The sequence below is a fragment of the Bos javanicus genome, chromosome 14 (assembly GCF_032452875.1).
Source record: "Bos javanicus breed banteng chromosome 14, ARS-OSU_banteng_1.0, whole genome shotgun sequence".
In the NCBI taxonomy this organism is placed as follows: domain Eukaryota; kingdom Metazoa; phylum Chordata; class Mammalia; order Artiodactyla; family Bovidae; genus Bos; species Bos javanicus.
This window is the reverse complement of record NC_083881.1, coordinates 3,159,294-3,184,450: the sequence shown is the minus strand read 5'-3', so window position 1 is coordinate 3,184,450 and position 25,157 is coordinate 3,159,294. Positions and strand designations below refer to the sequence as shown.

General features: G+C 52.1%; 1 protein-coding gene across 8 annotated transcripts in view; it reads right to left on the bottom strand.

The window, feature by feature from the left end:
- The window catches only part of TRAPPC9 (trafficking protein particle complex subunit 9), a 386,159-nt gene that overhangs the window by 261,839 nt on the left and 99,163 nt on the right, over window positions 1-25,157 (bottom strand). For all 8 annotated transcript variants that reach the window (XR_009740729.1, XM_061438516.1, XM_061438519.1 and 5 more), the window contains 2 exons: window positions 20,018-20,170; window positions 2,291-2,415 (listed from right to left, as the gene is read on the bottom strand). Coding sequence is in view for 7 of the 8 variants with exons in the window: in XM_061438516.1 (XP_061294500.1) it covers window positions 2,291-2,415; window positions 20,018-20,170 (278 nt within the window). In the remaining variant the exon portion in view is untranslated. The remainder of the gene's footprint in view (window positions 1-2,290; window positions 2,416-20,017; window positions 20,171-25,157) is intronic.

The following is a 25,157-nucleotide window of genomic DNA, read 5'->3' as shown; positions in this document are numbered from 1 at the left end:
GCTCTGTAACCAGGAAACACCTTTACCAGGCCCCTTGACTCACCCGTCCAGGCAGCCCCCAGTTCTGTCCCTCCTCCCCAATCTATGCACTGCTTTTAATTAAACACCTGCCCAAGGTGGTTTCACCGGATCTTCACTAACAGCCTCATGAGAAAGGATTTTCTCCCCAGCTGCAGGTGAGGGGACTGGGGCTCGGCGGTTTTCAGGGGGCGGCCTGCAGGCAGGGGTGGGAGTGCCAGCATCGTCAGCTCAGACCCTCACCGCCCGGGCAGAGGCTGGCATCACTGGCTCCCCCGGGAGCTGCCCATGGACCCAGCTGCTGCCCTGAAGACGGAGCAGCCAAGGGTCAGAGAGGCCACGCTGAGAAGTCTGGCTTACAGCAACCTGACATCTCGCATGCAGCCACTCCACGCCATCTGCTTCCAATCCGAGGGATCCTTCGGGCTGGTGGACGGGCATGGAGTGGCTGAGCGGGAAGCGACTCTCTGAGGGAGTCTGAGGAAACACATGTTCTCTCTTCCCACTTCCAGAGGGGCTCCCCAGAAGCCGCTGTCACTGAACGACTTGTTTCCATGACTACACTGTTCCTCAGCAAGGATTTTACACGTTGAGCGTGTTCACAATTAAAGCTGTCCTTGCTTTGGGGAGGAGGATGCAACAGGCTCAGCAGTGCCAGGAGACCCCCGCACGACGGCCCCAGAAGCACAGAATACCCACGGACACCTCTGCCCCGCCGAACCTCATGGGGGCACATCTGGACCACCGGGGACAGGTGCAACATTCCACAGTTTGGACTCACCGCACCCCGCGCCTAGCACAGACCTTGGACAAGCCAGGCGGCTCCCTCTCATCAAGAAGGCCCCCTCTCATCAAGAAGGCTCCCGCGAGTCAGCACACCGACAGCTTGAAGAGCCACGTGTGTGATGTGGGTAAAAGACAATCACGCCACAGCCGCCACCGACGGCAGATGGAAGTGAGTGGGGCACACAGCCAACGGCAGAGGTAAATGGAACGACACTGAGGGGCCTGACCCGGGAGGAGGGAGACTGCGGCAGTCATCACAAAACAGCAGGGAAGAGACACCCGGGACCCTGGGAGGAAGCCCTTTCCAGCTTCCCCTCCATGGCTCCCTGCCGACAGCCCCGCCCACCAAGAGCACCCAACGCCCCCTGGTCCCATGCCTCCCGCGCCTGTGGATCTCCGTGCCTTTGCTCCCTCCGCTGGGATCTTCTTCCCATATCCCAGGGCATGTGGCCGGCATGAGAGCCCGAGCACAGCCCTCAAGCTTCTGAGCGAGGGTCTAAGTGACAAGGGACCCCGGCCGGACCAGCCTCCCTCCTCCTCCGTGCTGGGCCCTGAGTGGAGAGACTCCCCCTATTCCAGCTCCTGAGCCCTTCACCCACAAACGCACCCACTGTCACCCAGGCGGGCGTGGTCCCCACCCCCCCACTCGCCGCAGCTTCAGGGCAGGCGGCCTCAGGGCCCTTCCAGCGTGGGCTCGTTTCATCAGGAGCAGCCCCCGTGGCTCACGTTCTGTTGACCCGCTGACTCATGGCCAGTGCGGCCAAGCTCCTCTGACAGGTTGAGCCAGGCACCGCCCCTGTTAGACGTGGAGAGTGAGAGCAGCGCTCCGAGAGGCTGGGCCTGCACGCGGCCTGCCTGACATCACTGTGGCTGACGCTGCGCCTGCACCCGGGTCATAGCCGCGGAGACGCTGGTGCCTGGGATCCACACGTTCTCCCTGCGCAGGCGCATGCACCGCGCCCCCAGACGCTGACGGCATGACGCCGCGCGCGTGGCCCTGACTCTCTCCGCACTCAGGAGGCCGCTCGTCTCTGCCCCCGGCGCCTTCGTGCAAACACCTGCTCCGTAAGGAGTGTTCCCTCTGCCTCCCTTGTTGCCCACAAACCAACGAGCGGAAAGAGCTGCCTCAGGATTAAGAAGCGTTTCTGTGATAAACACCTGAACTGAGAATAGTGACTCAACAGATACAGTTTTCAAGTGAACAAGAAAAAGGCAGGCCATGTCCTACTTCCGTCAGGACAGTCCTCCATTCAACCCACACATTCTCGAAGCTTCAGGAAGCCCGCGTCAGCAGCAGCACCAAACAAGGCCCTCGAGGCTCCCGAACCTCACAGGGAAGGAGAAACACCAGCTTCCCACAAACACACATCTGTCGGCAAACACGTCTTTTCTCTCCTTTCTGAAAAACATGCAAACTTTGCTGCCAAAAAGCGCAGGAGAAGCCGGGAGCGCCGAGCGCCTCGGCGGGCTGCCGGGCCCGACTCACCTTCACGTGGCCCGGCTCCCCAGGCCGGCCGCCCTCAGCCGCGTTCACGGGCTTGCTCTCCACCCGGGGCCTGACCACCTGGCGGAAGGGGCTGCACAGCGGAAAGCCGCTCACGCTGATGCCGTCTGAAAAGAGGAAGAGAGAATCGTGAGTTGGAGATAGATTCGATTTCTTTTTTTTAATGTAGGAGATTTTATTCAAAGATCACTAGCATCTGGAGCAGTGCTCCGGTGTGTTCTTGCCTCTCCGTCTCGTGTTAAGGCCAGCCACCTGGTGAGTCTGCCGTGCACGCGTCACAAGCCGCTACAGATCAAAGCCGAGGACAGGCCGCCTCTGAGAAGGGCTGGATGCCTTTCCACCACCCGGCCCCTCGTCACTGCCCGCCCCAGCCCGGCTGCCTGTGCTTAGACGACGCCCCCCACCATCACCGGCCTGCATGAGCCGCTCCTGCAGCCTCCATTCCTGAGGCTGGATTCACCCAGCCCCCTAACTCAGTCTGCAAGCCACCTCCTCTCCCAGTCCCAGGAGCCACTACTGGGTCACAGAATTGTGTGAACCCCTGTAGAGCACCCACCACCGGCTGTCTCTCCGAGTCCCTGATATCACCTGTCAGCCTAACCCAGGACTCGCCACCAAGTCCTTGGTCTCACACCTGCATCCCATCCTCCTGGAAGTCTTGTTAGCTCTCAAGGTGCTTCCTGAAACGGCCTTCAAGGCTACCACCTGAGTCCGGGTCCCACCGCCTCCCTCCAGGACAGCCGAGGAGGCCTCCTTGGCTGCCCATCACGTTGCCCGTCCATGTGCCCCCACAGCAGTCAGTCCACAGAAATGTCAGTCAGGTCATGCCCCTCCCGGACTCCCTGAGCTACCCGAAGGCCCTCTGCACAGCACGATGGCCACACGAGGCTGAAGAAAAATGCCACCCACCCTCATTTCCAGACCATAAACACTAACAGCAGTGCAGATAAGTATCTTCTGTGCCCCCCAAAAAACTGACTCAGTTATCAACTAGAGGCACTTCTAAATCAGACTGCCAGTTGTGAAGAAACGTTTGCTGGGAGCATCACCATGAAAAGCTAGTTTTTAAATGATTTGTATTAAGCAGAGAAGAAGCAGACCCAAGACACAATTTCAGGAAGTGGCTGCAGAACAGTTCATGAATCGCTCAGGATCCCAACAGAAAGTCGACAGAGCGGCAGAGCAGTATACCGAAACTCAGTGACAAGCAAGCCGGGCGCCAACGTGTCATCCAACCAGCGAGCAGGGGAGCACGAACCCCACAAGCAGCTCAGACTCAACAGGGACCGAATGCACTTCAGGAGAGCCTCCTGATCACAGCAGGTAGACCAGTCATACCAACCCAGCCACTGAGAACCCCTAGAGGGCATGGACACAGCTGCTTTCAAATCTCTTCAAGGTACTGGAGGGCTAACAAGACCGGGAAGAGCTCCTGTCCACAATCCAGGCATCAGCCTTCCCCAAAGGCACCTTCGGCTCCTGGAGAATGGATAGAGGGGCTGACAGTCCAAGGAGAGCCGTTCACACTCCCTGGACATGGTGGGGAAACAAGGACTTCCTGCAGCTCCAGAGGGGAGTGGGCCCTGGAAGCTCTGGGTGGGGACCCCAGAGGGCGACATGCTGAGCGAAGCACAGAAAGGAAACACCGCAGCCCCCAGGACTAGACCCAGCTTCCACCAGATTCGTACGTGCAGCCGGACTTGGGCGGTTCTTCTGCCAAAACACGTTCCCTGTCGGCCGTGCCCTGCCCTGCATCTCCTCCTCACTCTGTGTGCCTCTGACCACCATCTCCGTGGATCCTAACACCCCACTTTGTCATCATGCGTCCCCAGCTGCCCTGGCGGACAGTGCTCCTTCCTCAGCACGCCAGTACTGCCCTAACCCCAGACGGCCCTGTGTCTGGGAAGACTGGCTGCAAGGCAGGGCCTGGAGGACTCGGACGGGCCAGAAAACATGAAACGTCTGTCACGAGGCTGGGACCTGGCGAACATGCAACAAAAATAGCTATTATGATTATTACAACAATCAATATGCATGCCCGAGATCCCTTACATGACCTAAACTCCTTGAGGACCAGGCTCTTCTCAATTTCACTACCATGCCCCCACAGCAGCTGCAAAGGCTCCAGCAAGTCACAAACCCACAGCAGAACATTTAGTAAATGAAAAAAATCACAGGTCAAATTCGGCAGTTTACACACCACGGTCAACGAAAACTCCATCATCCCAAAGTCACATTCAGTACTCGACTCGATTCTCCATTAACTGAAGTTTCGTCCTGTGTCCCTGTGCAAAGACCCATTTGCAAAAGTCAATCCAAAGTCGTGAGGTTTGAAAGAGCTTTTTCTCTCCTTCTTCTCCTTCCCCCAGCACCATGGGGATAATCTATAAAGCCCTCCACTACGCCACAGTGCCTGCTATGAATGGTAGCAGTATCATGAACACAGACATTTGCAAAACACAAACTCCACACTCTTGAGCCTCTAGACACTAGGTCCAGTGGGGCCTGTCAGGGAGCCCCCAAGGGACAACCTCAGTCGTCCCTGCTGAGTTAAGAGAGGTGCCCAATGGATTTAAATGCCATCCCCTTGCTCCCCCACACACAGCCTGGGGTACAGCACACCTCACCCCTCACTGGGAAAGTTTCCATCGCTAGTGACGCACAGGCGGCTAGCTCCCAAAGGACTGGGGTTCTTGTCTGCCCTGTTTCACACCCGTTACCACACTGCACACGCCCTTTCTGCAGGGTCCAAGGGCTCCGTGCTGCAGCGGACAACGTCCTGAGCAGAGCGCCTGTTTTGTGCTTCCTCGTAGAGCAGCTCCCTCTCCACCCCAGGTGGTTCCGGGGGTGGCCCTGATGCAGCCGTGGTGAGAGGCAGAGCCCTTTCATCAGCAGCAGCAGATCCAAAGGACGGACATGAGACACTGGCAGGGTCTCGAAGAGTCTTTCTGAGACTTGATCTAGGAAGGGCGGGGCAGGCAGGGAGGTTCTTCCCGAAGCCACAGGCTCTCAGGACACAGGCTGGGGCCTTCCTGCACCCACCATTCCCACCACACAGAGACTGAGCAAGCCACAGCACCCTGCAACCTCAGCGTGCTTGATTCAAAAATGGGATCCAATGCAAGGGAACTGGTGAGAAGTGGCACTGAAGGGCTCTGAGATGTCAGCCCTGAGCCAAAAAGGCTAAAAATTAGACCTGAAATTTGCCTCCTTTTCTGACAAAGACCTCAAAACCTCAGGGAAACCTCAGAAACCTGTAATCTTCAAGCTCAGAAGAAATATACACTAGGAAAGCTACTCTCCATAGACTAAAATATTCTGCCCCCTGATCCAATCAAGAATGGAAAAGACAAGAGACATATAAATGATAAATGGGGACAGAGGTCAGCAGTTAGGACGGGAGGCAGAAGCTGGCCCTCAGGAAGGTGGCAGAGAAGCCCTTCGCCTGCGTGGGGACAGGGCCAGAGAGGAGGCAAGAGAGGGCAGCAAGAAGCTGGATGGAGTTGGGTGAGCAAGGAGGGGCCGCTCCCAGCCGGGCGGGTGCGAACAGAGAGGAAGCTCTGCTCAGCCGCTATCGGCCAGTGTTCCTGCCAACCCAGGCTACCGCAAATAGAACAGAGAACAGACGGGAATGACAACTCATGGGAAGACAAGACCAAAAAAAGTTACTAACAGACGAAGGCAGCCTCGTGGGAAGACCGCCGCAGAGCTGGGCAGATTTATGAGGACAGAGGGTATTTAAGAATGGGACGAGCCTGGTAGATCATCGTGAATCAAACTGAGCGTTTAGAGAGAACTTCAGAGTTACTGTTTATAGTGCTCAATTTTTCTATTAAGAGCATCTCTGTGGGCAATTCAGAAATACAGTCTAACATGCTAAAATAGTAACATGTCTCTCGAAGCCGGCTGTATCCAAGCACGGTGACAACTGGGAGAGATGACAGCTGGAAGTGGGATGCGTGTGGTGGGGAGAAACAGCACACTCATGATAGAAACGCTACCCCAAGAGGGGCTGGTGGCTGCATGTCTCCTGTGTCTCGGCGCGGCACCGGGTACTTTAGACACGGCACTGACTGCTCCCCACGCTCCACGAGGTGGGGTGGGCATGATCTTATTGGCTCTGTAGATGAGGGACTGGCGAGCCTGAGAAGATAAATAACTTAGCAGTTCATCAGCAGTGTGGCGAGAACTAGAAGTCAGGACTGTCGGATTCGTGAAGACCCAGCACAGCCGGACAAGCAGCACACTTCCACCCTCCCGTGAGCTTCCAGAAAACCTCCCAGCCAGGCTGCTCTGTGGCCAAAACCTACACAGCACCTCCTGGGAGGCCTCTCACAGTGGCTTAGCATCTGTCTCCAGCAGGGGGTGGGGAGGACCGCTCAGGGAATGTGTCCATTTTTGTATACTTTTGAAAGAGACACTAATGCCAAAGGCTGAATGCACATTTTTCTCACTGATGCCAGGTGTGCAAAATAAACTAAAGCAGGATAATATACATCTACAAAGGCCAAAGGAGATGGCCGTCTCCTGGTGGGAGCTTGTCAGGGCACGCTGTTGCAGGTGGAATGTATTTTGAAGATGCTTTTTAAATTATTCATAAAGCCCATGGGTGCCAAAAAGCCCATCTGGTGATCATAAAACATCCTCAGGAAAACCGAAGCGGGAGAAACATTTGGCTCAGGAATCAGGCAACACTCGGCCTCAATCTTCACAGAGAAAGTGGTGTGTTCATTCATTCAGAAACTTTGGGATATGCTTAGGAAGAATAATTCATGTAGAAACAGTGGCCTTTCTATACTGTCCACAAGGCAACAGCCGTCGGCCCACGCCCACGCCTCTGATGGCGCTGGCCTTCTGCCTCTCTAGAGCAGGGGGTGGCGCCCCTCCCGAGGGGCCCCGTCGGCGCTCACTGCTCTCGGCCCACCAACGGCCTCTCCTTCCTCCACAGGCTCTCATTCCAGGTGCCCTCACCCAGTGCCAGAGCATCTCATCTTAACATAGTTACTGAGACACGACTAACGTATCATAACCTGCAGACACTTCAAGTATACAATCAGGGGAGTTCTGACGGTCATAAAACAAGCAGAGCAACTGAGACAGTGAACATGTAATAGATTGCATGTGCACATAGATGTCTGAACACTGTGACTGAGACAGTGAACATGTAATAAAGGACACGTGTGCACAGACATCTGAACGCTGGGCTGGAGTCAAGTCAGCCTATTCTCAGCACAGTCACCCCACCTCTCAGCATCTGCTGTGAACGAGGCAGCATCACACAAAGTCCTTTGAAGCTGCAGCCCTGAAATCCGGGAGCAAGATCTGCTTCCAGGGTCCCAGGTAAGAGAAGAAACACAGGTACAGATCCACAGTGCAGTGGATACGAGGTGCACCCTCACTGCAACGACTGGCTGTCACCTCCAAGGTGAAGCGCGAATCCACACCTCTTCACGGCAGACCAGGTGTCTGACATGCTGCAAGAGCCAGTATCCTAGGAGATCACGTTTGGAAGCCCGTTGAAGAGGATGCTTGCCTTTGCTGAAAAGTGACACCATTTGAGTCACAGGCCACACAGGAAATGAACTTCAGTGGACTTTTAAACCACTGGACAGTCCTGTTAGCTTCAGGACATTACTGAGTTTCTCCCCTTCTAAAGATGGTTAAGGGGGAAAAGAATCAGGTGATACCACAGCAGATGATGCCTATTCAAAGATAAGGACACCAGTCACCCCTGGTAACAGAGCTCTGAAATGGGAGCCTGAAAGTGCCACCTATACACAATGGAGCATTACTCAGCCATTAAAAAGAATACATTTGAATCAGTTCTAATGAGGTGGATGAAACTGGAGCCTATTATACAGAGTGAAGCAAGCCAGAAAGAAAAACACCAATGCAGTATACTAACGCATATATATGGAATTTAGAAAGATGGTAACAATAACCCTGTATACGAGACAGCAAAAGAGACACTGCTATATATAACAGTCTTGTGGACTCTGTGGGAGAGGGATAGGGTGGGATGATTTGGGAGAAGGGCATTGAAACATGAATAATATCATATATGAAACGAGTCGCCAGTCCATGTTCGATGAATGATACTGGATGCTTGGGGCTGGTGCACTGGGACGACTCAGAGGGATGGTACGGGGAGGGAGGAGGGAGGAGGGTTCAGGATGGGGAACACGTGTCTACCTGTGGTGGATTCATGTTGATATATGGCAAAACAATACAATATTGTAAAGTTAAAAAATAAAAGAAAAAAAAAAGGAAATCTTCAAAGAAGTGAAGGATGGAGAGACTAGTGGGCATGCTGTATAGCACAGGGAACTATCATCAATATCCCATGATAAACCATGACGGAAAAGAGTATGAATATATATGTATAACTGAATCACTTTGCTATATAGCAGAAATTAACACTGTAAATCAACTAGACTTCAATAAAAAAAGAAAAATGTTAAGACACATGAGGACGTGTTCAAATTCCAGGTGTGTTCTCTTTCTCTTGTTCAGTCACTAAATTGTGTCTGACTCTTTGGGACCCCATGGACTGCAGCACGCCCAGCTTCCCTGTCCTTTACCATCTCCCAGAGTGTGCTCAAACTCACATCCATCAAGTCGGTGATGCCATCCAACCATCTCATCCTCTGTCGCCCCCTTCTCCTCCTGCCTTCAAATTTCCGAGTATTAGGGTATTTTTAATGAGTCAGCTCTTCGCATCAGGTGACCAAAGTACTGGAGTTTCAGCTTCAGCGTCAGTCCTTCCAATGAACACCCAGGACTGATTTCCTTTAGGATGGACTGGTTGGATCTCCTTGCAGTCCAAGGGCCTCTCAAGAGACTTCTCTAGCACCACAGTTCGAAAGCATCAGTTCTTCAGCACTCAGCCTTCTTTCTCTGTCCGGAACCAATCGCCTCAAGGAGCACTGGACACAGCGGCAGAGCCCAGGCCCTGCCAAGCCCCTGCCCCCAACCTCGGCAAAGATCAACACTGATAACTGATCAACAGCAGTGCTCTCAACAGTGCTCATAAGCGCTGCACTCACGTTTTTGCTCTGGTCTAACACATCTTTCATACCTTGTTTACATGTATTATTCCATTCCTACTTAGAAACACGAATAAATGAACATCAATTCTCTGAAGAAAGCCTCAGAAATAGCTCAATTGGCATGTTATTTTAGGATAAGATTCAGAAAAAACCAAACCAGAGTACTGCCAATTTGGAAATAGAATGCCTTTTCCACAAGATGATAAAGAGAGAGCAGTAGTCCCAGGCCAAATAATGACACATGCTGTTCTTCTAAAAACAAGAAATTCAAATTACAGCCTGAATGTCTGAGCCCTCTTCACAGCAGTCCTCAAGCACCGCACAACCCTGGAAGATCGGGAAAGTCATTATTTCTTCATTAAAGAGTTAGCCACACCACAGAAATCACAAAGCTGATGGCTTCAAGTCAGAACATTAGTTTTAGGAATTATCAAAAGGAAAGGTTCACCCTAGCATCATCCCCTGCAACCTTTTCTCCCCAATAAATCGGTTGTTAATACAAATTCTCTTGTGGAATAGCTGTAAGAATTCTCTCTCTCACCACACACACACACACTTTTCAAAAATAAAGTTCCCAAAACTTGCTTTCTGCCACAGTTTTTACACATGCATGAAAAACTATTTTCCCAGCCCTCCTCCTCTCATGCCCTCAGGTCCTGCTCATCCTGTGAGTTTTGCCTCCATCATCACCTCTGCAGACAAGTCTTGCCCCCCTTCCTGTCATAGCAGCAGGTACCTCTCCTGTCCAGCACTTAGCAAAGCTGCAATTTTTCATTTACATGTGAAACCACCTGTCTCTCTCATCAGACCTGTGCAGTCTTAACAGAGTGATTAACAAGGTGATTAAAATCAAATAACACTTGGGATCTTTAGACGCACTGTCCCCATCACAGCCGACCAAAGCCACACATGACCCCTGGTCACCCTCCTGGAGTTCCCCCAGCACAGACTTCTGACAGACAGCACTGCCCGGGATGCGAGACTCCTTGTGGGCAGGGGCTACATCTCGTTTTACATCTCAGGACCATCCCGAGAGCAGCAGAGCACAGACACACCTCAGTCTACTGCACTTCACAGAGACTGCACTTTTTACAAACTCAAGGTTTGTGGAAACCCTGCTGGGAACATTTTTCCAGCAGCATTTTCTCACTTCATGTCTGTCTTGCATTTCGGTATTCCTCACGGTATTTCCAACTTTTTCAATATTATTATGCTATATCTGTTATTATATCTTTGATCAGTGATATTTGATGTTACTATTATAGCTGTTTTGGCATTTTTTAGCAACAAAGCATCTTTAACTAAGTCATGTGCATTATTTTCTCAGACACAATGCTACTGCACACTGAACAGAACACAGTATACACATAACTTTTATAAGAACCGAGACACAAACAACCCTGTGACCCACCATGCGCAGTGTTCACTTTTTGCGGTTGTCTGGAACTGAATCCACAGTGTCTCCAAGGTGTGCCTGTGCATGGAACAGACACTCCAGAAATACTTGTGGAGGGGAAAATACACGCCATAATTGCTTACTTTACTCAACTACACACTGCATTATAAAAACCAAGAAAGAAGTTAAGTCTTGTTACTTAATTAGAACAGTTCAGTCTCTCAGTTGTGTCTGATTCTCTGCAACCCCATGGACTACAGCACGCCAGGCTTCCCTGCCCATCACCATCTCCCGGAGCTTGCTCAAACTCATGTCCACTAAGTCGGTGATGCCATCCAACCACCTCATCCTGTTATTCCCTGTGATCCATGTATTACTAGTATTCTGATTAGAACAGAATGCTAGTACTTTGTTACACTTCTATAATGTCAAACATTCCATAATATCCACTCCCATTCAAGTACTTATGAGTCCCTTGTATATATATACATATATATATACACATACACACACACGATTCCCTCAAAAACTAAAGCAGATAATTAAAATGGTTTTACAGATGAATTCTACCAAACATTTAAAAAATTAACACCAATCCGCCTCAGACTCTTCCAAAAATTGAGAGGGGGAACACAACACTTGACCTGGAGAATGAGTAAGTTTTTCTGGAAGAAAGAGAGTCTCTGTCAATGGTTCCCAAACTTGGATGTTTACATGAACCATTTGGGACACTTTACAACATCCTGAGGCCCGGGTCACACTCTATGCCTATGAAATCATGAGGTCTACAGCAGGAGCCGGAGAAGGCAATGGCAACCCACTCCAGTACTCTTGCCTGGAAAATCCCAGGCATGGGGGAGCCTGGTGGGCTGCCATCTATGGGGTTGCACAGAGTCGGACATGACTGAAGTGACGCAGCAGCAGCAGCAGCAGCAGAGCATGAGCCAGGCAGAGCTTTTAAAGATCCCCAGCTGATTCCAACATGCAACAGGGTTTGACCCCCTCTCTGTTGCTACTGCTGCTAAGTCACTTCAGTCGCGTCCGACTCTGTGTGACCCCATAGACGGCAGCCCACCAGGCTCCCCCATCCCTGGGATTCTCCAGGCAAGAACACTGGAGTGGGTTGCCATTTCCTTCTCCAATGCATGAAAGTGAAAAGTGAAAGCGAAGTCACTCAGTTGTGTCTGACTCTTCGCGACCCCATGGACTACAGCCTACCAGGCTCTTCCGTCCATGGGATTTTCCTGGCAAGAGTATTGGAGTGGGGTGCCATTGCCTTCTCCAGACTCCCTCTCTGGTCTACACTAAAGGCAGTAGGCCTAAGGAGACATGGCAAGTCAGAAACATAAGTAATTCAGTGTTTCTGGCAAACAAACCGAATGATGGAGAAGAGATAGGTGGGCAAGGAGACCAAACAGGCAGCCAGGGCAGGACCACGCCCACCGTCCTGGTGGTGAGGGCCCTTGGAAGGTGCGGGACAGGAGTGGGACGTGGACAGGTTCCACTCGGAGAAAGGACTGCAGGGAAACCATGGACAACAGCGAAGAGAGGGCAGAGTGAGCTGCTGGGAGACCACTCAGAAGGCTCCCAACAAGGTCCAGATGATCAGTGACCAGAGCCTGAAGCAGAGCGCTGATGGTGGGCGTGGAGAGATGAGCTGAAGAGACTGAGAACACAGAACTGACAAGCCTTGGTGCGGTCGTGAGCTCACAGCACGCCAGCCTGCAGGGATCCACGGAGGTAACCTCTTTCATCTTTCAAGGGGAAAAATCCTCTTCAATCACCTTTCCTGAACACCCAATCTGTCTCCTGAGAATCACCACCACCACCATGGTGGTCACGTGAGCAAATGTTCCAGAAGACCTCAGCCCCAGTGCCCGCAGGAGGATCACCTGTTGCTGATGAATGACAAACACCTGGATTTCGTCCTCTCCTGGTGGTTCAGAGAGTTATTTTCCAACCTGAGTTCAGACCTGAGTCAGCTGTCCCTCTTGCGGGCTCACAGGGACCAGAGGACCAGGGGACCCCCAGGTTATGAGACGGCGGGGGCAAGAGCCCAGCTCTCTGTCTCACTCAGAGGTGCCCCCGGAGCTCCAGGAAGCAGAAGCAGCCTGACCTTTCCCTCGGCTGAGCCATCGAGCTGTGAGATGACGGCTTATGAGTCAGAAGGCTGGTGGGCAACACCAGCTGAACATAACGAGGGGCCAGCTATCTGCTGCACCGTTAACCTTTTCCTTGAGAACAAAAGCAGAGAACCTGATGAACACACAACAAAAACAGCGTGTAGTCTGACAAATGACCAACACAACCTGAAAATCAATGGAGACCTGATTGAAAGGGTGTGGGCTTCTGATTACAGCTTGGAGATGTTGAGAGCTTGGGGGGGAGGGGGGGGGAAACATCGCTTCCATCCTGAAGACAGGAAGACACTTGACAAGCTGGAAATTACTTGTCCTGAACTGATGAGAGAAATGAAGTGCTAGAGAAAACTAACCTGAAATCTGTGGGCAGGCACCTCCAGAGAAAAGCAGGATCCCAGCACAGGTGCCTCTGTGGGCCACCAGTTCACAGGTTCAGCGGGACACTGCAAGTGCCTGCGAAGGCCTGGCATGGGCGAGGGGAGCAGGAAGCCCCAAGGGCTGCCATGCACACCACGTATGATCTTCCACCAGGGCAAGGACCTGAGGACACCCACTGGGGCTGGCGGGGAGGGGGCCAGAGCCACTGCCCCACAGCAGCCCCTTCCCTGTCCCCACGGGATCAAGGCCTTCGTCTGCGGGGGAACAGCACAGAGTAGAGTGCAGGGCAGGGGTGCAAACCCCCACGGCTGGGGGAGGGGAATGGCAACTGCCAAGCAAGCCTCCCCCTGGCCTCACCCGCCCCATCTCCCCCAGAAACAGAGCCCTCGGAGCCCACAGTCAGACCAGGAGTGCAGAGAAGAGGTCTGGCGGTGCAGTGGGGTGGGGTTGATGGTCACTAAAGCCATCTGAGCAGAGGCAAGAGAGCACACTTGGAAAGGAAGGAGAGGACGCTGGATAGAGCTCCAAGCGACTCTGCTCTGTGAAGGTCAAGACAGAAGGGAAGAGGCAGCACATGGAACGGACGGAGAGCGAGGCAGAGAAGCAAGAGGGAGGAGACCTCCAGGCCGGGAGCAGACTTTAGAATTAAAGACAAAGATGGCCCTGGCCCCGTCTCAGTCTGGGGGCGCTGTAGTGAGCGAGACCAGAAATGCAGACGACTGTGGCAGCAGGGAGCCGGAGTGGCCCCGGGGACCAGAGGCTATGGGCACAGAGCCCAGGCTCCGAGGCCACCGTCCAGCTCCTTCCTGGGGTTTTAGGGAGAGCGGCCAGCACCTCCATCACATGCTCTCACGTGGGGAAGGGGAGACGGGGTAGGGCGGGGGGCAGGTGAGGGGGAATAGGGGAGAGACACAGTACAGCTTCCAGCCTCCATACTCTGTAGCCTCAGAAAAAATCCAAGTTAAGAACATCTTCTAAAAAAGTAAAAAGAAAATCACACCTTTATGAAAGCCTCAGGCATCTAGGAATTAAGAAAACAAGAAATCTCTTGGTATTAAGATTACAACTGGTATTTGATTTCTGGGTAATTCAAGATGACTTTAAAAGTGAACTTTAAAAAGTGAGACTGCATCTTCCCAGAACGAGTATCTGCTTTTGCGGAGAGCAGCAGACCAGGGCAGGCGGGCTCGATGCCACCAGGTCTCAGGTACAGTCCTCGGGGAGGGACAGCTTAAGGATGGGAACACACAGGGTTCCATACAAGGGCTGCAAAGAAAACCACTCCCTAGCAACGGTCAGAGGCCGAATCTTCAAACTGTGAAGATGCAAACGTAATGAAATGCTGAAGGTAAACATGCCTTCTTTTTTTTAACCCAAATCTCCAACTCTGTACAAAGAACTGAAATGATTCGAACTTACACCACAGGCAGATTTTGTCTTAGTTTAACAAACTATACATTTCAGGCAAGAACAAATTCTAACAGCTCACCAAATGCTGGGCCAGCTCCTCAACCCCATGCTGCAAACACCCCAGGCCCCCAGTGACTGTCGGACACGCTAGGTAGAGACAAATCCTTCCCTGCCGCCCGCCCACCTGCTGCACTCTCTTGCTTCACGTCTACGTGCTGCACCCTCGAGCCCTCACACCTGCCACCTGCTGCACCAGGAGACTCTCGGCACCAAGCCACCCACCCACCTTCTTTCCAGTCTCCATCACACCAGCCTTTGCTCAGAGAACTTTCAGGGACTCGCCAACAGAGTCTGAGCTAGTTCCCTGAGTTTCAGGCCTTCCACAGCCACCAAACCTACCATCCCGACCTAAACCCCCTCCTTGTCCTGAGCCTCCAGCCCCACCCACCCGCCCGGCTCACCCCGAGTCAGGCCATCAGGCCGTCCCAGCGCCTGGCCGCCCTGCCAGGCCACACCCCCCTCCCTGAACACAGGGTCAGGCCTGCGCCGTCTCACTCCACAGCATGCCTTTCATCCCTCAGCGAAGTCGTTTCTGGGATCTTCCCTGAGGCGGGCCCTGCGCTGGGCGCTGGGAGTAGAGAGACGTGAAGGGACACAGTGTGGGAGAAGCCGCGGCAGCATCTGGAGGTGCCATAGGGACACGCGGGCCGTGAGGCGGGCAGGAGAAGTGGGGCTCAGCAGGCAGACGGAGGAGGGACAGACACCAGGGAAACAGTGCGGCAGGCTCAGAACAACCTGCCGACAGCCGTGTCCCCAGCGCCCCTCTCCAGGACTGCCTCCCCTTCTTTCCTCGCATCGACGTGCTGACGGAACCAGGCTGCCTGCAGAGCTGACCATCGTCTGAACCGGAGGAGCCTCAGGTTTTCTCTGTCGGCCGAGTTCTCGTGAATCGGCAGGGAGAGCCGGGCGTGCTCGCCAGTCTCAGGTGTGATGTGGGGCGACACGAACTCACAGGCGGCGTGTGTTCTCCCATCAGGAGGAACATAACGCCTGCCTGTCTCTTATTTTGCTGTGAGGATGCTCATGGTCTCGACCCAAAATTGGTTAGGAACTGCAAAGTGGCGGGCTTCTAATTCTACCCGCCCTTCTCAAGCGCTGGCTGGATGCTTCTGTGAAGAGACTGCCGTCATCAACTCTCAGGCCGTCCGACCGTACGTTTGAACGGAGAGGCGGAACACATGCTCATTACCTGTCACTTTCAGGACGACATCGCTCTCCCCATCACTCTGAGGCGGGAGACCCTCTCCGGAAGCACTCAGAAGCCCTGACTGAAGTGCAGGCATCAGCCCGCGGAAGCCTGGACTGCCGGCAGCAGCCTCTTCACGTCGGGTCCTCCTTAGCACCTTTGCTCTGACAGCTTCCCTGCTGCAGGCTCCGGAGGATATTCCCAGACCACCTCACCACAGACACTTCCTGCCCCAGCCCTGGACGGGGCCACTTCTCCAGGAAGCCCAGGCTTCTCTCAACACCGGGACGCGGGCGTCAGGAGGCCCACTGCGGCCGAGCTGCTGGGTGTCTAGGCCTTGGAGTAGATATGGCAGATGGATGGATCTTTACACACCCCATCATTTCTTCCTGCTACCTTTTATTTAAATTCTAGACCACGGGTTTTTACTTCATCTCTGTCACCTTACATCAGTTACCTCTTCCACCTGAGAATCCGCATTCAGCAGCAGAGTCAGGTGCTAGAATTAGATTACCACAGAACGGATCGTTAACTTGATTCTACATTAACACACAGTTTCAGAATACCAGGATCAATCCTATGTCCGCCACAGCAATCACTGAAGACAGTTTAAACTTGCTCTTGCAGAGAGTGGTTTCACTATCCTGGCAGAATAAGAGTTTTCTGCTGTCTTCTCCCCAAAGAACACTAATTTAGACCATCACGCACACAGGAGAGGGCCTCTGTGGAGGCCCAGGGACCCAGCAGAGAAGCCGCAGTACACACTGAGATTGGACGCACTAACTCTACCCAGCTCACCCTCCCTGAAGGCAGCAGTTCAGTGCCCAGAGAGACCAAGTCAGCCAGGCCTCCTCCCTGAGGGGCATTGTCGAGACTAGCGGGGCAGGAGGTGCCGTGCTTTCTCGGCTGCACAGAACAAGTGCCAAGATCAGGGCTTCTCTCTCACCTCGGCCAGAATGCTGAGGCCCAAAAACGTCTTCAGAGTCTATTTTTAATCCAGGACACAATTAGGAATTGCACATAGATAGCATCTGAGTGTTAGATCTCTTCCACCTCCTCTAATGGAGAACAATCCTCCCACTTTTTTTTTTTTAAACAAAATGGAATCATCTACTTTATAGAGGTGTTGGGAAGACTAAATAGAAATAATGCAAATAAAGTGGCTGGTCCAGATCTGACATGCAATATCTAACAATGCTCAACAAATATTAATTCTCTGCCACGTGTCTACAGCCCACACTGGGTCCCGTGTCCTGCTCTGCATGGCAGCTGCATTTACTGCTGCAGGTTTTTGTTGTTTTTAAAATATTTGTTTATTTGGCTGCTCCAGGTCTTAGTTGCAGCATGCAGCATCTTTCGTTTTGCAGCATGTGGGATCTAGTTCTCTGACCAGGGATCAAACCTGGGCCTCCTGCACTGGGAGCTTGGAGTCTCAGCCACTGGACAGCGGGGAAGTCCCTCTGCAAGTTTATGAAACAGCATATAGATTTAGAAACCACAGCTAATGTGAGAGCCTGCCTGAAAAGCCAATGCAGAACCCCAGCTAGAGGTTCTGAAACTGCCAGACCAAGCACCGCCCGTGGGGCATCTCCCAGGCTCCTCTGCCCATGGGATTCTCCAGGCAAGAGTACTGGAGTGGGTTGCCATTTCCTCCTCCAGGGGATCTTCCTTACCCAGGGACTGAGCCCACATCTCCTGCATCTCCTGCATTAGCAGGCAGATTCTTTATCACTGTGCCACCTGGGGAGACCATGGAGAGGGCATCTCACTTCAAATACTGTATTTGCCAGACCACTAGATACGTTAACACAAATTTGTGTAAAAGTAGATTACTTTAACACACAATAAAAACTATATTCTAATTCTGTTCTACTGTTAATATAAATGCCCATAAACCATGACGCTGCATCACAAAAATAAATACACATCAGTACAAAAATAAATAAAGAGGGCATCTCGTTGGTGACAGCCATGCTCCAGTGCACACCTGTGCTTCACCTAACCGACCGGAAACCAGACAGCCTTACGCCGAGGGACCAGTGGGTGATCCTAACTCCAGTTCTCTTCCACTTGGTTTTATTTTAAAAGTGAGAAGAAGGTATTTTCAGACTATAAATCCCAAGCTGCAACTTTACTTTCAGCTTAGGAGGGCAGAGGCAGTCCTCCAGAATTCTGTAGCTAAAGGCTGAACACATAAAGTCAAAGAGCCACCAAAACGGAAGCAGCTTTGGTTTCCACCCGAAGGGTCTGTGCTCTCTCGCTCCCAGGGGCACCCCACCCCAAGTGAGCAGCAGCACGGTCACCATCCGCTCCCTCAGCTCTCACATCCAAGGGCCTCAGCTGGACGTCCACTTGCCTGGACACACCCCTGGGGATGACAGCTCATCAAGCCTTCCCAGGATAGGTGCTGGGCACCACTGACTCTGCCAAACTCCCTTCTTGGGGAAAGGAAGTCTCTGTCTACTTACAGAAAGATGCAGTCCAGCGGCATAAAGTCATTTACAGAGAGAAAGTATCCATTTCACCCGACATTTTTAAGTCCTTGTGTATTGTTAAATCTACACAGTATTTTCCGTTTTTTGTGTGTCCAACAGTAAACTTACTTTTCAATCTTCATTAACATTTTAAAATTTTAATAGGTATACTCCAGAGAGTGCAGGAGAGAACACGTCATGAGTGTGTCACGGACTTAGTGTGTTGTTGGTCAGTTGCTAAGTTGTGTCTGACTCTTGGAACCCCATGGACTGCAGCACGCCAGGCTCCCCTGTCCTTCACTATCTCCCAGAGTTTGCCCAAACTCACGTCCACTGAGTTAGTGACGCCATACAACCATCTCACCCTCTGTTGCCCCTTCTCTTCCTGCCCTTAATCTTTCCCAGCACTGGGGTCTTTTTCCAGTGAGTCGGCTCTTTGCATCAGGCGGCCGTTGTTACTGCTGTCCAGGGGGCAGGCCATCACGAATTCATCTCTGCTTTCCAAGAGCCCGGTGGAGTGTCTGTCCCTAATGAGAGGTGGTTACGTGCCTTGTAATACTGTAAACCCATAAGTGGGGAGAGGGGGTATGATATAACTAACACTTGTTGACCCCTCACCACATTCCAGGTGAAGGGAACATCCTCCAGCAACTGCACAAATGGGAGATTACTGTCATCTCATAAGTTAGGAGGCTGAGGAGAGAGAAGTCAAAGTCACATAGTTCCTAAGTGCTAGCAACAGGATCCAGTGACTGTCTCCAACACCACCCTTGGACTGGCAGTGGCCCCCAAATCCATGTGTTGAAGCCCCAACCTCCAGTGTGACTAAAATTGAAGCTGGGCCTGAGGAGGTGATGAAAGGCGAATGAGCCACAGGGTGGGGCCTTAGTCTGAGAAAACTGGCATCCCTGTGGGCAGGGGAAGAGACACCGGGCTCGCTCACTCTCTGCCAAGGAAGGACACGGTGAGGAGGCACCATCTGCAAGCCAGGAAGGAGGCTCTCACGGAGCCCAGCCACGCTGGCCCCTGGACCCCGACCCCCAGCACCGCGAGGAGACAAGCGCGTGCGGCAGCCACGCCAGCTGTGGTGCTCTCTCTGGCAGCCTGAGCAGATACACCCCATGATGCCCCCATGCTTCATAAACTGACACAATTAATCTACCCAGTCTTACCCCTAATCAGCTAGTCCTCATGTTATGACAAAAATAAGCTCCATTTTCTCCACACTCCATCTCTTTATAGAAATCACCAGACTTTGAAGGAGAACTTTATAATCACAGCTAATTATATGTCTAAGGGATCACAGCAGTTATACTTGGAAAAAAAAAACGCAGTGATTCCTATATTCCACTAATTCAGGATGACCTCCTGGCAAATGAGCACAAAATGGCAGAGAGTGCAAATTAAGAAACCATTCAACTAAAAAGTACTTTTATTACTTTCCACGTCCACGGTAACTCACTCACTAAGTGCGTGCCCGGGAGAAGTCTCATGCTGCTTGAGTTGATGCATGACAAGCACGAGGCAGAGACACAACAGCAGGGCTGGGGGGACGGGGATCGCTGCCATGTGTCTGGGGGCCGCCACGTGCTAATTAGGGTCGGGGAGAGCTTACCATCGCTGAGGTCTTGGAGGAGATTCTCCTGGCAGGAGAAGTCCAGCTTCACTTTGATGCTGATGGTGAAGGTGGCCACCTTTCCAGGTTGCAAAGGGAACTGGGCAAGGGTGTCTTCCAGTTTCCAGCTCAAGAAGTCGCCGTACAGTTTTTCTACAATGACAGCAACAAAGGTGATAATGCTCATGTGACAGAGGCAGCCTGAGACCCAGAAATCCCCCAGGAAAATCCAGTGCATCTTCAACAGCAAGGGAAGATGCAGACCCTGTAAAATGTGATGGATCAAAGCGCCAGAAAACTCCAGAATCGCGGCTGCGGCAAGGCCGTCACCTGCGTCTGTGAGCACCACCCTGGACAAGAACACTGCACTCTGTTCTCAAGAGCACCCTCCTACTACAGAGCAATGTACAGAACACACAGACTCTATACACTTGCCAGCAACTGTTTTACTTTTGAGTATGCAGCCTATTCTGGAAAACACTGATTTAAGTTACAAACTGACGTGACCTCCAGTCCTGAAACTCTAGCCGCCTGCTGGAACGTATTCGTCTCTGGGATTTTGGCCTGCACCTGACTCCACAATGCAAATGACTGCGTCCCCCCAAGGCACTAGTGGGAGCGAGGTCCTCTCCACGACCCAGTCACGCACAGTCTACAGTGTGTGTCAACCGGGCTAAGGCAGTCTTTGTCTTTACTTTTCTATCTCGTAGATTAATTCAGGATGGAAGGGAGTAAGAGACACCAGGAGAGCTGGAGCCAGCATGGACAACCCCTCCATGTGGGCCCCGGGTGCTGGAAGCCCGGATCCCAGGCCCCAGGACTACAGCCGTGTGCGCTAACGCCTCTCCACCAGCCACAGCAAATCGGACCAACTTCTCTCTGAAACGCCAGTACCGGCCAAGATGCTGAGGCCCTGCCACACCCTCAGCCCCCACTGCCTGCAAGCTTAGGGTGCCCTCAGAAAGGGTGCTGACTGAGCTGCCAGTTTCTGCATTAAGTTCCATGTCCTAAGAGAGACGTGTTCACACAACAGCAGGCCCACTCACAGGGAACGGCGTATTCACGTTCTGCAGCCAAACCACCAAGATGTTTACACCTCAGTAACGACACAGAGGGCCACAGTGCACGCACCACCCTCCTAGCTGCAGCAGTACACGAAGCTGAGCTGCTTCCCTGTCGGGTTTGATGAGCTTTTATGCCTCAAAGGTGGGCCTTTCTGGTTCTTCCCTTCATTCAGTTCAGTTCAGTCGCTCAGTCGTGTCCGACTCTTTGCAACCCCGTGAACCGCAGCACTCCAGGCCTCCCTGTCTATCACCAACTCCCGGAGTCCACCCAAATCCACGTCCATTGAGTCGGTGATGCCATCCAACCATCTCATCCTCTGTCGTCCCCTTCTCCTGCCCTCAATCTTTCCCAGCATCAGGGTTTTTTCAAGTGAGTCAGCTCTTCGCATCAGGTGGCCAAAGTATTGGAGTTTCAGCTTCAACATCAGTCCTTCCAAGTTCTGAACACCCAGGACTGATCTCCTTTAGGATGGACTGGTTGGATCTCCTTCCCTTCATTACTGGACTACAAAATGGAATGTCCGGGGGGCTTTTCAAAACCCTACGCAACGATAAGCTGTCAGCAGAAACGAGATAAACGTAAATCAAGAGTGGAGCGTGTATCACTAATGTTCTCCCTGGTGGAATTTAAATAGTTTCAGAAATAACAGTCATTATTTTAATGCTAGAGTTTAGCTCTGTGCAGTCACGTGAAATGGGTTATTTGACAGTGACAGTAACAGAGGAGCCATTACTGTGCTGACCTTCCACGTCTGAGGACCTTCTAATTACAGAGACTCGGCCGCTACACTCACGACACGAGAGAGCAGCAGGGACGCCCCTCAGTCAAAACAGCCATGAACTGCTCAGCACACCAACGTGGAGTCGCTGCTTCTTGTCAAAAAATTAAACCAGAAGAGTAAAGAAATTAAGGGATGCGTATGTGTATTTATATACTCAGGTACGTGTGTATCTATGTTTGTAGACATGCTGACACGAATCTCAGAATATCTGCAGAAAAGCAAATACAACTCATTCTTAATTTAGGCTTAATTATAATGAAATTTATGATTGCTTAAGTCAAGGCAGAAGCGTGCCTCTTTAATCACCTACAAATAAAGACTTGCTCACAAACAGACTGCAATTAGAATCAGACATGACGTGGGCAGTAATCCTTGTCGTGCTGGGATGGATGGTCAATGCTCGGCCCCATGTCAGGAGTGTGTGATCGGAGGACACACGTGCGCCACAAGCACCCAGATGACAGCTGGGACCCCTGGGAGGCCGGCATCCTACCCCGAAAAAGACCTCTTATGAGAGTCACAATTATTTAATGTGAGAGAGAGAGAAAAAAAAAACCTGAAGTATTACTACCACTCAGCTGGCGTGCGGTAGTGCTAAATAGTGAAAATTACTATTGCTGTCAGGACCTAGCACAGGACTGGGAGAGGGAGCGTTTAGCTCCCTGTGGAGGAGTTCCAGTAAAATGGAGGTTCCAGTTTAGGACACTTTCCCGCCCTCCCTTTTATGTTATGTCACTCACTGGTGCTGACAGCTTGTTGGTGCCAGAGAGTGTAGGGACAGGAGTTCCTCCCTCTGTGTATCTTGGAAGCAGATGGTTTATTTTCATTACTTTAATTCCACGTGTAAATGTGTGGCAGCTTACGATGAGAATTAAAAAGGAACGACAGCTGACATTTCTCAATTGCAAACGTTGGTTCAAATGGCCATTTGGAAACACACAGGACGGAACCAGCTGTGTGATCCAGACTCCCTCCCCATCCACAGAATGAGGGTCATAGTAATTGCCCCCCTGCCCTCCAAGAGACCGAACTGAGAGCTGGGCCAGCAGTGATGCTGATGGTGTCGGGTGGACCCAGCACCGGAGGAACCTCCCTGATTCTGCCGGGATCCCCCAGTGTCCCCGCCCTCCGGCATCTGCGTTGGTAAGCACCGGCCGGGGGCCGGCCAGGTAAGTGCCTGCCCTGGGGCTGAGCAGGCAAGGGGCCAGGAAAGGGCTTTCTGAGGGGAAGACAACGGTCCGTGATATATGTACCTTGACAATAGTTGGGGGAGATGTGTATTTGTCAAAATTTAGCAAATGGTAACATAAGACTTGTGTATTTCACCCCTAATACTTTTTTCCAAAGGAAAGTCGGGAACCCTGGGAAAGATGGGACTCCAGCATCCTACCCCAAAAAAGACCTCTTATGAGTGTCGTGATTATTTAATGACGAAAAAAAAGAAAAAAAACTACCTGAAGTATTAATACCATTCAGCTGAGTTCAAACACTGAACCCTAATGACATGCACACGACAGGATCAGTGGGTAAAATCACAGTAATCTGCAACTTATTTTGAACGATACAATAAAACGAGACAGATCAGGGATGGACAGGAAGCTGGACAGACGTGATAAATCAAATACAGTCAAATGTTACAGAACCTAGACAGCGGGTTTGCAGTGTTCACTGTAAGAGTCTCTCCACTTCTCCATTTGCCTGAATATTTTTAGAGTGAAAGGCTGGGGAGGGAGGGGATGGCTGATACAGAGAGTAAGCTCCAGAAGGGTTGGAAAACATAGGAACACCGCAGGCAGGGCAGCCCCGAAAGCGGGACCCGAGAAAGGCAGCGCTGAGACAACTGAGCTGCTGATGGCGCTTCCGGGAGATGGTGTGAAAGGAGAGCACGGGCAGAAGCGCACAGAAGGATAGAGAGGGGCCTGACGGCAATTCCCACGCTTCCACCCCCATGACCCCCGACCCGACAAGCGAGACTGGCTCGGTCCCATCAAGACCCACCCTGGAAAGGAGAAAACCCCTCTCAGACACAACCAGCCAACCGACCACATGTCCCCTCTATACCCACTGTGGTGAGAATTTTTTTTTCCCTAAACAGGGCTTCCCCAATGGCTCAGCAGGTAAAGAATCCACCTGCCAAAGCAGGATATGCGGGTTTGATCCCTGGGTCAGGAAGATCCCCTGGAGGAGGAAATGGCAACCCACTCCAGCATTCTTGCCTGGAGAATCCCATGGACAGAGGAGCCTGGTGGGCTACAGTCCATGGGGTCACACAGAGTCGGACACAACTGAGCGACCATGTCGCTCTCCGTGGACAGTCCCTAGGACTGAGCACTGCCCATGAACCCGGCCTGGAACTAAAGGGGAGACACACTGGCTGTCTTTGAGAGACCCTCAGCTGGCTGGAGGGAGACCAGCGCAGCAGGAGCAAAACCATGGAGTGGAAGGGCTCCTCAGAAGTCTCCCGGAGCCTCTGAGACAAGGGGACCCCAGTCACCCCGTGGAGGAAGGCAAAGGCGGGAACAGAAGTGAGCAGGTCGGCTTCCAGGCACAGGAGGGGGTTTATCCTCAAGTTCACGGACAGCACCAACATCCAAGAAGCTGAAACTAGCTCCTGACAACAAACGTGACGAGAGCTTAAGGGAAGAAGTGACAAAAACTGAAGCTTGGGGCAGAAGCCGGCGATGTGGGGCCTGCGGAGCCACGGACGCCAGGGGTTCACAAAGGAGAAACGAGGGGAGCTGAGCTTCTGAGAGAAGCAGGTTGCAATGAATAATGGACATGTGGTGACTGTTTAGGTTTATTTGAGAAAAGGAAGATATCTTCTAGTGGCTAAGCTGTGAAGCCAAGGAAAATTACAGGAGATGTGAACATTTTTACCATTATATACTCTGCAATTTTCTGTCATTCAATACTAGCGCACTTGTTCAAATACCCACCAACTCCTATAACCAACTAATTAAATTCAGAATACCAGATGAAGGTATTTCATGTCAGGGAGGCATTTTCTACCTAATCCGTAAGTGCCTGCTCCTGAAAAGAGGAAAGAAAGGGAAGAAAGGATGAGATTAAGGTAGGATCATCCAAAATTCCAAAGACTCCGAGACACAAAAGCGAAAAAGGGACTAGGAGAGCCGCGCTGCCACGAAGAGCTCCAGGCACCTGCGGGCGCACGGACAGGGGACGGCAGCCACGGGCAAGCACGGCAGGGAAGGGACGGCAGCCACAGGCGGGCGTGGCGGGGAGGGGATGGCAGCCACGGGCGGGCACAGCAGAGAGGGGACGGCAGCCACGGGC